This window comes from Pongo pygmaeus, chromosome 9, assembly GCF_028885625.2.
Source record: "Pongo pygmaeus isolate AG05252 chromosome 9, NHGRI_mPonPyg2-v2.0_pri, whole genome shotgun sequence".
In the NCBI taxonomy this organism is placed as follows: Eukaryota; Metazoa; Chordata; class Mammalia; order Primates; family Hominidae; genus Pongo; species Pongo pygmaeus.
Window position 1 is genome coordinate 78,963,685 of NC_072382.2, and position 11,493 is coordinate 78,975,177.

The window sequence follows — 11,493 nt, forward strand, 5'->3', positions numbered from 1 at the left end:
GGCCAAGGTGGGAGGATCACTTGAGCCCAGGAGTTGGAGACCATCCTGGGCAACATAAGGAGACCCCATCTCTACAAAAAATTTTAAAAATCAGCCAGGCATGGTGGTACACACCTGTAGTCCCAGCTACTGGGGAGGCTGAGGTGGGAGGATTGCTTGAGCTCAGGAGGTCAAAGCTGGAGTGAGCTGTGATTGTCCTACTGCACTCCAGCCTGGGTGACAGAGTAAGACTCTGACTCAAAAAAAAAGAAAGAAAGAAAGGAAGGAAGGAATGAGAAAAAAAGAAATAATGGTAATTGTGTTATTCTTAGGAGATGTAAACTGAAGTATTTAGATGGAGGGATGTTAATGTCTGCAACTTACCTTCAAATTGTTTAGCAAACGATTATAAATATATATATGCATGTGTATAGAGAAGGAGATCACATAAATGTGTCAAAATAGTAATAACTGGTGGAGCTAGGTACAAAGTTCAATATGGGCCAGGTGCAGTGGCTCATGCCTGTAATCCCAGGACTTTGAGAGGCCAAGGTGGGCAGCTCACCTAAGGTCAGGAGTTCAAGACCAGACTGGCCTACATGGTGAAACCCCATCTTTACTAAAAATTAAAAAATTAGCTCGGCATGGTGGCGCATGCTTCTAGTTCCACCTATCTGGGAGGCCAAGGCAGGAGAATCACTTCAACCCAAGAGGTGGAGGTTGCAGTGAGCCGAGATGGTGCCACTGCACTCCAGCCTGGGCAACACAGTGAGAACCTGTCTCAAAAAAGAAAAAAATTCAATATACTACTCTTTTACCTTTTCTGTATATATGAAAACTTTCCAAATAAAAAATTTGGGAAAAGTTATTTGGGGAATTAACATATGAAAACCTGTACTCATAAGCAGATGAAATCCCTCTTGGAGTCCCATCTGAGATTTTTTTTTTTTTTTTGAAACAAAGTCTCACTCTGTCGCCCAGGCTGGAGTGCAGTGGGATGATGTCAGCTCACTGTAACCTCTGTCTCCTGGGTTCAAGTGATTATCCTGCCTCAGTCTCCCAAGTAGCTGGGATTACAGGCATGTACCACCACACCTGGCTAATTTTTTTGTATTTTTAGTAGAGTATTTTAGTAGAAAATTTAGTTTCACCATGTTGGCCAGGTGGGTCTTGAACTCCTGACCTTAAGTGATCCACCTGCCTCGGCCTCCCAAAGTGCTGGGATTACAGGTGCTAGCCACTGCACCCTTCCCCATCTGAGATTATTAAAACTCATGTAATCATGTATATCTGCACCAGGGCAAGACTAAAGTGAGGCCAGCGAGAAGCCTAGTTCTGGCCCTGATACGCACCATAGATTAGAACAGGTTGGTAATTAGAATGGGGTCCATACCAATGAAGAGGAGTGGTCACCCCTGGTTTGGGTCGACCAGCGAACTGCTATTGGCCTGAAGTTAATGAGACTCTACAGCAGTTGTCAGCCTTAACTGCACAATGAAATCATCTGAAGGAGCTTTAAAAAATATTCTTTCCTGGGCCCCACCTCTAGAAATTCTGATTTGTTTCAGGTGTTGTCTGGGTATGCCCTACATTGGCGTGTTTTAACTCATCCCAGGTGATTCTAATTAATGTGCAGCCAAAGTTGAGAACCACTGCTCTTCATACTGCCTTATACAACCTGGACAACTATAAAGGGATTGGTAAGGTTCTCAGGGAGAACAGGTATGTGGTTTTACCTGTTGGTAAAAGTTGGAAGAGACTTTTTTATTATCATTTGAGACTCAGAGAGATTCTAGCAATAAGAGGAGACAGAAAGTTCTTTTATTTTTAAAATTTAAAAATAGAGACAGAGTCTCACTATGTTGCTCAGGCTGGTCTTGAACTCCTGGGCTCAAGCAATCCTCCTGCCTTGGCCTCCCAAAGTACTAGGATTACAGGTGTGAGCCACCATGCCTGGCCTAGAAAGTTCTCATACCGTGGAGACTAGACCTTTTTTCTCAAGGGCGAGGGACAATATGTTTAAAATACTTGGGCATAGGAGCAACCCAACAGGCCCAAACCTGGAGCTCTCAAAGGGATGGGATGAATTACTGTTGTCAGTTGTAAGTATTAGAGAAAGCTGCTCAGCCTTTTGAAGAAATAGCAAGGAACAGAAAACTGAAAGTATCCTCAAGGAGTCAGATTCTAACCCAAAAGAAAAGTTTCTGGACATTGGTTGAAATATACATGACACTGCAGGAGGGGAAGGTATCATAAAGTGAAAAATTCAGTGGTTTGTGAAAGGTCTGGATAGACACAGTGGTTATCCCATCAGGAGGCAAAGCCAGGTTCTTATAGGTACACATGGTCTCTCTTGAGTAGGAGGTCACTTCCAGATCTGTCACAACAGAAGAGGTGTCCCAAAGGGAAAAGAAACAAAGTGAGAGAAGATTGGGTAGGCAGTACTCATTCTAGCTTGCCTGGGACTTCCAAGTTGGTTTTATTTATTTATTTATTTATTTATTTGTTTGTTTATTTATTTTTTGAGACAGGTTCTCCCTGTGTCACCTAGGCTGGAGTGCAGTGGCAAGATCTTGGCTCACTGCAACCTTTGCCTCCCAGGTTCAAGCGATTCTCATGCCTCAGCCTCCAAGTAGCTGGGACTACAGGCATGTGCCACCACACCTGGCTAACTTTTTTTTTATTTTTAGTAGAGACACTGATATGGTTTGGCTGTCTCCCCACCCAGATCTCATCTTGAATTGCCACGTGTTGTGGGAGGGACCTTCTGGGAGGTAATTGAATCATGGGGGCAGGTCTTTCCCGTGTTGTTCTCGTGATAGTGAATAAGTCTCATGAGATCTGATGGTTTTAAAAAGGGGAGTTTCCCTGCACTTGCTCTCTCTTGTCTGTTGTCATGTGAGATATGCCTTTCACCTTCCACCGTGATTGTGAGGCTTTCCCAGCCACGTGGAACTGTAAGTCCATTAAAACTCTCTTTTTGTAAATTGCCCAGTCTCAGGTATGTCTTTATCAGTAGTATGAAAACAGGGATACAGATGGGGTTTCACCATGTTGGCCAGGCTGGTCTTGAACCCCTGACCTCAAGTTCTCTGCCTGCCTCAGCCTCCCAAAGTGCTGTGATTACAGGCATGAGCCGCTGCACCTGATGAGACTTCCAAGTCTTCATACTGGAAGTCCTGTATCCCAAGAAACCCTTTGGTCCCAAGAAAGAAACCCTATGTCCCAAGAAGGTCCCAGACAACCCACATAGCTGATCAAGCTACTCTGCAGGGAAGGGGGTCATCTAATTCAGACCTGGACTTGGAGAAGAATGAATGTCTACATGTATCCTCCTTTAGAGGACAAGTCCTGTATTAGGGTGAGAAGCAGAACCAAAACTGAGACTCTCGTGCAAGTGATTTATTGATGGAGTGCTCTTAGGAGAAGGGGAGTGAGGGAAGCAGCGTAGGACAGAGGAAAAAAACTGAGTAAGAATGTGCTCTCAGAAGAAGACTGACTTCAGCTTGATTCCATGAGGAGCTCTGGGAAAGGAAGTTCCTTGATGTAAGAGGTCAGTCTTTTGTACCTCCATACAAGAGGTAGCAATTCTTTTCTAGAGATGGTCTCAAAATTAGAATACATCAAAATCACTTGGAGAGTTTGGTAAATCAGAATGCTGTGCCAACCCCCAGAGATTCTGATTCAGTAGGTCTGAGGTGGGGCCTGAGGATTTGTATTTCCAGCAAGTTCACAGGTAATGCTGATGATGCACTTTGAAAACCTCCACTCTAGAGAAGAGGACAGCTCTGAGGTTTTAGCACCCACAGCATCTCGCAAAGCAGATCAGGAAAGCACCTACTACATGAAGGCACATGCCAGAGATAGATGGATTGGACCCCAAGCTGGGGCTATGTAGACTACATCTTTAGGTCAGAACATCTAGATTCACAGTGTCTTGTATGTTCCTGTTGTCATCTCACATCTCTTGCCAATGCATTGTTGAAACATTCTTACTTGGCTTTGTTATTGGACTTCAAGAGAAGGGTCTGGGAGATACATGACGCTTTGAAGAGGAAGTAGCTGCAAGTTGCTAGGCAAATATAGTGGCGTCAGTTGCAATGGAGTGCAAAGTCCTTCAACGAGAGATCAATATTTAGTGGCAAGGCTCTAGACCAACCCTGGAAATTGCCTGATGTTTGTGAAATTAAAAGAAAATGGCTTTGATGGCAACTTTTAATTTCATAAGCCATGCCAGAATTCAACAGTCTCTGCTCCTGAGGATCACCACCAGGTGAAGGTGAACGAATAAATATTAAAATGGAATTCGTTTCTTTTGGTGGGGTACATCAGGTAGAACTTGGAGAATACTTTGTACCCCTGGGCCTTAATGTCCATCTCCAGGCAGTGCATGAGGTCGCTGCTGTCTAGGACCGCCTTCCAGGGCCCAAACTTGACAACGGACTTGAACATCTTCTTATCCTGCAGAAAACACAGGACCTCTGAATAATATGCATCCTGCTCCTCAGTTTCCACCAGGCACACAAGCACGCTGGATTTCCGTGCTGTTATGGCCTCTGCACGCGCCAGGCGCACCATGAGCTCCAGGTTCTCGCTGTAGCCTGGCACTTGCAGCAAAAACTGCTTCCGAGACACCTGCTCACCAAAGATCTGTGGCATGTCCTCCAGCAGCTTGACCAAAGGCTTGATTTCGTAGTACTGAGCCTCACGGTACACTTCAGGGATGTGCTGTGTGGGCACTTGCCCAGTGCGCAGGTAGTCCAGGATGGGTCTGAAATAGGTGCTGGGGCGGTCGATGAAGAAGCGGCCCTCCGCGTCCGTGGAGGCTTTGGCTAAGCTAGAGAACATCTCTGCCAGCTTTGAGCCCGGAAATTTCCTCAGGGTACCCAGGGTGGTGGTGTGGAACTCACCCCCCACGTTCAGCTCCACAACAGTAGACATCTGGGGGCACAAGGGGCAGAGTAAACCAACACGCCATCTCCCCTGAGCTCATTACTTATTTTTATCCAAAGAATAACTGGATAAAAAACTTAGGGGAGCCATAATGATTGGCTTCGGCTAGTGAAAGGCCCATCTTACTAAAGAGGGTTATATTTATGCTGTGTTGCTCCAGGGGGTGGGCTTTTTTTTTTTTTTCGTCGGAGTCTCGCTCTGTCACCCAGGCTAGAGTGCAGTGGTGCAATCTCGGCTCACTGCAACTTCCACCTCGATTAAAGCAACTCTCCTGCCTCAGCCTCCCTAATAGCTGGGACTACAGGCGCCTGCCATCATGCCCAACTAATTTTTGTATTTTTAGTAAAGACGAGGTTTTGCCATGTTTGCTAGGCTGGTCTCAAACTCCTGACCTCACGTGATCCGCCTGCCGCAGCCTCCCACAGTGCCCAGCCGAGGGTGGGCATTTTAAAGAGGAAGAAAGGTTTCTGCTTGAAAAAAGAATACCCATTCAAGCATCTTAATTTTAGGTCATAGAATGTTATGGGAGGAGGCCAGACACGGTGGCTCACGCCTGTAATTTCAGCACTTTGGGAGGCTGAGGCAGGCAGATCACCTGAGGTCAGGAGTTCAAGACAAGCCTGGCCAACTTGGCGAAACCCTGTTTCTACTAAAAATACAAAAATTAGCCAGGTGTGGTGGCATGTGCCTGTAATCCCAACTACTCAGGAGGCTGAGGAATGAGAATCACCTGAACCTGGGAGGTAGAGGCTGCAGTGAGCCAAGATCATCCCACTGCACTCCAGCCTGGGTGACAGAGTAAGACTCTGTCTCAAAAAACCAACAATAACAACAACAATAACAGAAGAACGTTATGAGAAGAGGCTGCCATGGAAGGAAGTCTCAGCAATGATACTTCCAAAGTCTGTGGCCTTTGGCAAGTCTTTTTCCCTCTTATGGCCTCAGTTTCCTCATCTATAAAATGGGGATATTGGCCGGGCATAGTAGCTCATGCCTGTAATCCCAACACTTTGGGAGGCCAAGGCAGGAGGATCACTTGTGGCCAGGAGTTGGAGACCAGCCTAGGCAACATAGCAAGACCCCATCTCTGTTGTTTTTTTAAATAGATTTAAGGAAAAAAAATTTTTTTTAAAGTAAAGGCCGGGCATGGTGCCTCATACCTATAATCCCAGCAGTTTGGGAGACTGAGGTGAGTGGATTACTTGAGACCAGGAGTTTGAAACCAGCCTGGCCAACATGGTGAAACCCCATCTTTACTAAAAATACGGTAATTAGCCAGGCATGGTGGCACGTGCCTATAGTCCCAGCTGCTTGGGAGGCTGAGGCAGGAGAATCGCTTGAACCCAGGAGGCAGAGGTTACAATGAGCTGAGATCATGCCACTGCACTCCAGCCTGGGCAACAGAATGAGTCCAACTGAAAAAAAAATAATAAGAAGAAGAAAGTAAAATGGGGACATGGAGTTGTTATGAAGTCAAGAGTTTCCAACCTGGGATGCTCAGCTCTGATCTAAGATATAATAAAAGCTGGGGATGAGGGAGGAGGGACAATTCCAACATTTCAGAAAGACTAAAGAAACCATACATGTGTTCATTCGGGAAGAATTTCTTGGGTATTTATTATGTATCCACATCCTGTGCTGGGAGTTGGGGACAAACATTCTTATTCCATATAGATTAGAAGTTCTGGTTAACAGTTGACATGCCCTTGATTGATTTAAAAATGGAATTTTTTCTTTTCTTTTTTTTTTGAGACAGAGTCTCGCTCTGTCGCCCAGGCTAGAGTGCAGTGATGTGATCTTGGCTCATTACAACTTCAGCCTCCCACACTCAAGCAATTCTCGTGCCTCAAGCTCCCAAGTACAGATGTGCACCACCATGCCTGGCTAATTTTTGTATTTTTAGTACAGACTGGGTTTCACCATGTTGACCAGGCTGGTCTCGAGCTCCTGACCTCAAGTCATCTGCCCACCTCGGTCTCCCAAAGTGTTGGGATTATAGGCGTGAGCCACAGCCCCTGGCCAGAAAATTGAATTTTTTTTTTTTAAGAGATGCGGTCTTGGTCTGTTGTTGCCCAGACTGGGTGTGCAGTGGCATGATCATAACTCACTGCAGCCTTGAACTTGGGCTCAAGTCATCCTCCTGCCTCAGCCTCCCAAGTAGATGGGACTACAGGACATTCAACACTGCATCTGGCTGCTTAAAAAAGTTTTTTTAGAGACGGGTCTTACTGTGTTGCCCAGGCTGGTCTTGAACTCCTGGCTTCAAGGCTTCCTCCTGCCTGAGCCTCCCAAGCAGGTGGGATTACAGGTGCAAGCCACCACGCCCAGCAAAAATGGAATTTGTTTGATGAACGTTTTTCAAAATATAGACCCATGAGACTTAAATAATAACAGGAATATTCTTCGTAATGAAAAGGCCGGTAACTCTACATATTGTGGGTGTAAAACTGCTTCATAAACTGTGAAGTGCGTGCAAATGCACGTTAAGTTTGGTTGTTCAACAAAACTTTTAGAGGCCACCTCTCTGTGCCAGACCCTGGGCTGAGCACTAAGACTGGTTATTAAGTGATGATGTCAGAATTTGAACTCAGGTCCGTTTTACTCCAAGCTTGAGCTCTTAGTCATTACATAAATTACCTTCAGTCTTCTAATACCTTCACTCTTCATTCCCTCAGTGACTCATTCATTCAACAAAATGTATGTTGGGCCTATTACATGCAAACCTTGTGCCAAACAGAAGAACAGGACACAGTCCCTGCTTTCAAGGAACTCACAGGTGAGAGAGGGAAACAGATGGCTTAAGCATGTAGGTGCTGAGAGGGAAGACTCAAAGGTAGGAGGGGTCAGGTCTTTTTGTGGATGTGGGTTGGAGGCTGTCAGAGAAGTTTTCCTAAGGGATGTGATGGCTGCTGCTGCGGAATAGATGCGTAGTGTTAAAGGGAAGATTTAACCACAAGAATGGGGATGGGGACAGGGCTCAGGAATGTCCCTCAGTCTGATTTAGGTGTTTCCTCATTCTCAACTGGTCTGTGGGCTCTCCTTCTAAGATTAAAGTACTGGAGTTAAGAGAACCAAAGGCAACCGAACTGCTGGAGAAATCTGATTGCCATGACAACATCTCCTACCAGGTGACAGTTCTGCTGACTGGAAGGGAGAAGGCACAGGAGAGGATGCATCTTGACAGCAGCCAAACAATACAGCCGAGAAAAATAAGCCCAGAACCTCTGACTCTTTCTCCCATAAACCTCAAGGCCCCTTGGCAGGGCTGTTTGGTTAACCCTGAAGTCACCTCTGTAAAGCACGCAGTTAAATGCAAAGCTCAGACTTTAACCCTTGAATGGACCAATATGTTCTCATTACTCCTACACCACTGAAAGCTCCCAGATCCTCCTAATGTCCCCATGTTACAGGCAAGGAAAGCTCAGAGAGAAGTCACACAGCTAGGATGTGATGAAATTGGAGCTGAGATGATACCTGTATTAGCATGACTCCAACACAGTAGGGGTGCCTCACCCCCATCCTTCCCAACATCCTGCCCCCTACTGTCAATACTTAGATATGTGCCCAGGGCCCTTTGCTTTCCTTCTCTGGAACTAAGCTTAGTCATCTGTGAAACAGGGAGGCAAAATGGACCAAAAGAACTCTAAGCTTCCCCAGCTCTGAAAGTCTAACAGATCCAATCACATCAAATATCCTTTCTGAAGCTAATTTCCAGATGCTTCAAAAAAATAGGCTGGGTGCAGTGGCTTACTCCTGTAATCCCAGCACTTTGGGAGGCCAAGGTGGGAGGATCACTTGGGGCCAGAAGTTCAAGACTAGCCTGGACAACATGGCAAAACCCCATCTCTACTAAAAATACAAAAAATTAGCTGGGCCCTGGGGGCACATGCCTGTAATCCCAGCTGCTTGGGAGGCTGAGGCAGGAGAATTGCTTGAACCCGGAAGGCAAAGGTTGCAGTGAGCCAAGATTGCACCACTGCACTCCAGCCTAGGTGACAGAGGGAGACCGTGTCTCAAAAAAAAAAAAAAAGTTTCCTGCACTGACATCTTCAGCTCTATTTCTTTATCAAACAAGACCTCAGCCCTGTTCCTAAGCTTCTTTTTGTTTTTTGTTTTTGTTTGTTTGTTTTTTGTTTTGAGACAAGGTCTCACTCTGTTGCCCAGGCTGGAATGAGTGGTACAATCTCGGCTCACTGCAACCTCCACCTCCTAGGCTCAAGCGATTCTCCTGCCTCAGCCTCCAGAGTGGCTGGGACTACAGGCGGGTGCCACCATGTCCAGCTAATTTCTGTATTTTTTATAGAGACAGGGTTTCGCCATGTTGGCCAGGCGGGCCTCGAACTCCTGAGCTAGGTGGTCCACCCACCTCTGCCTCCCAAAGTCCTGGAACTACAGGCATGAGCTACCACGCCTGGCTGAGAGTATGTTTTCTGAAGTACAAATCTGATCCTGTCACTCCCTGCATTAAACACTTGAGTAACTTTTCATTCCCTTCCAGATAAACTCCAGACTCCATAACAAGGTTTAGAAGCCCTTTGCAACTAGGCTGCTACTTCACCCCTCGCAATCAACTACCAGAACCGCCTGCTGCTCCCCACCCCTCCAATCCAGAGCTGGCCAGGCCCCCTCACCTCCAGAAGCTCACTCACTTGCCATCCACACTCCTTTCTCTGACCCCACTCATCCTTCAGATGACTTCCTCTGGGAGTCCTTCAGGGTGGATTGTCTCACTGTGATCCCAGAAAGTCCTACACTACCATACTTCCACTGGCCTGGCAGTTCTTCCCTTGCAATTCCCTGTTTCTTCATTGACTGTGAGGTTCCTGGCCAAGTGCTGTGTTTCACGCCTGTAATCCCAGCACTTTGGGAGGCTGAGGTAGGAGGATTGCCTGAGCCTAAGAGTTTGAGACCAGCCTGGGGTCTCAACCAGGAGTTCGAGACCAGCCTGGGTCTCACCAACATGGCGAGACCCCATCTCTATTTTAACAAACAAACAAAAACTCTGTGAGGCTCCTAAGGGAGGGGAATATCCTCTGATTTACAGGAGCATCCAGTATTCTGTTCAAGGCCAATCTTGCCCTACCTGGCATCATGCACAGTGCATTACACTTCCAGAGTAATTCATTCAGGCATTTATCGAGCACCTAGGGTGGTCCTGGCACTAGGCATGTGGCTTTGTCAATAACCAACAACAATGACGTGATCATGGCCCTATTAGAGAGAGCCACGCTGCCCTGCTGCTGGATCTGCTTTCCCTTCCTCCAGGTCTTCAGGATGACTCTCAGTGCAGGAGATAACCCGAATGTTCTGCTCCCAGAGTGCACGCAGCCTTTTCCCCATCCTCCTCCCCAACTCCCCTCACCCAAGCCGGGAAACAGGCAGGCAAGCAGAGGGATTCGGGACCCAGCCAGAGGGCAGGGGCAGGCTGGAGACCCAGCCAGGGGGCAGCGGCAGGCTGGAGAGGGCTGCAGGTGAGGGAAAGATCCTCTGGCCGAGCTGGTTGGATGGGCTTCTTTCACCAGGAGCAGGGGAGAAGGTGGGGCAGAGGAGGAGCCGTGGGCTAGGACAAGCCGGGGGGTAAGAGAGAAGAGAGAGGAACTAAAGACCCAATGTAGAGGGAGGAAGCAAAAGGGCAAAGAGGAGAGGCTGGACAGATCCAAACCAGAAAGGGACACCGAGGCGCGAAAGGAGAGTGATCCCAGCAGGAGGGACAGCAAAGACAGAAGACAGCGACCAGCCCGAGGTGAAGGGGGACAGCGCGCCAGAAGCAGGGAGCTCGGGCGTCTGGGAGGGACGGGCAGGAGAAACTGGAAGGGAGAGAAGAGGCGGAGGGCAGAGGCGCGGGGACGCAGCTAGCCTGGCACTCACCGTCGGCCGCCTGGGCCGGGGGGACTGGGGCAGAGGGGTCTGACTCGTCATCCTGCCCTCTGGCCGCTCCACTGCGCAGCCCTGCCGCCACATGCAGATCACTTGGGCCAGCGGAAGTGCCCCTGGCTGCCCGCCCCTAGGTGGGGACACCGAGGCTCAAGGCGGGACGGGGCTGGGCCAGGCGTGGCTTGCAGTGAGACCGGGCCAAGTGCAGAAAGAAATGGACAGTCCGTCTATTTGGGGCTTCTAAAAGTTGTTAGGCCCTGAGAAGGGCTGACTTTGGAGACCTAGAAATGGAGCAGACCCCTTAAGGACTGACCTTTTGATATAGATTAATTTCCTTCCTTTTTTTCTTTCTTTTTTTTTTTCAGAGACAGGGTCTCACTCTGTCGCCCAGGCTGAAGTGCAGTGGCGGATCAGGCTCACTGCAACCTCAACCTCCTGGGCTCAAGTGATCCTCCCACCTCAGCCTCCCAAAGTGGTGGGATTACAGGCCTGAGCCACGGCAACTTGCCTCTTCCTATATTTTCTTTTACGCTTGAATAAATTATTTAAACATATTGCTTGAATCCCGTTATTAAAGTTGACATTAGTTAATGCCCCTCTCTGGGCCTCGGAGTTCCCAGTAGTGAAATGGGGGAGGCAGAAGGAATTGACATTGACTGACATTGACAACCAGAGACTTTCTATTCC

General features: G+C 47.7%; 1 protein-coding gene across 1 annotated transcript; it reads right to left on the minus strand.

The window, feature by feature from the left end:
• Positions 1-3,366: 3,366 nt before the first annotated feature.
• KCTD14 (potassium channel tetramerization domain containing 14) lies at positions 3,367-10,936 on the minus strand. The gene is made up of 2 exons (XM_054437852.2): positions 10,801-10,936; positions 3,367-4,920 (listed from the first exon to the last, which is right to left on the minus strand). The coding sequence occupies exons 1-2, from the start codon at positions 10,891-10,893 to the stop codon at positions 4,243-4,245; spliced, it is 771 nt and encodes a 256-aa protein (XP_054293827.1). The 5' UTR covers positions 10,894-10,936; the 3' UTR covers positions 3,367-4,242.
• Positions 10,937-11,493: the final 557 nt, after the last annotated feature.

Excerpts from the sequence above, each read along its gene's own strand:
- KCTD14 (XM_054437852.2), bottom strand. The coding sequence starts at position 10,893 with ATGTGGCGGCAGGGCTGCGCAGTGGAGCGGCCAGAGGGCAGGATGACG. Across the intron at positions 4,921-10,800 it reads CCCGGCCCAGGCGGCCGACG|ATGTCTACTGTTGTGGAGCT; the intron begins GTGAGTGCCAGG and ends TTGTGCCCCCAG.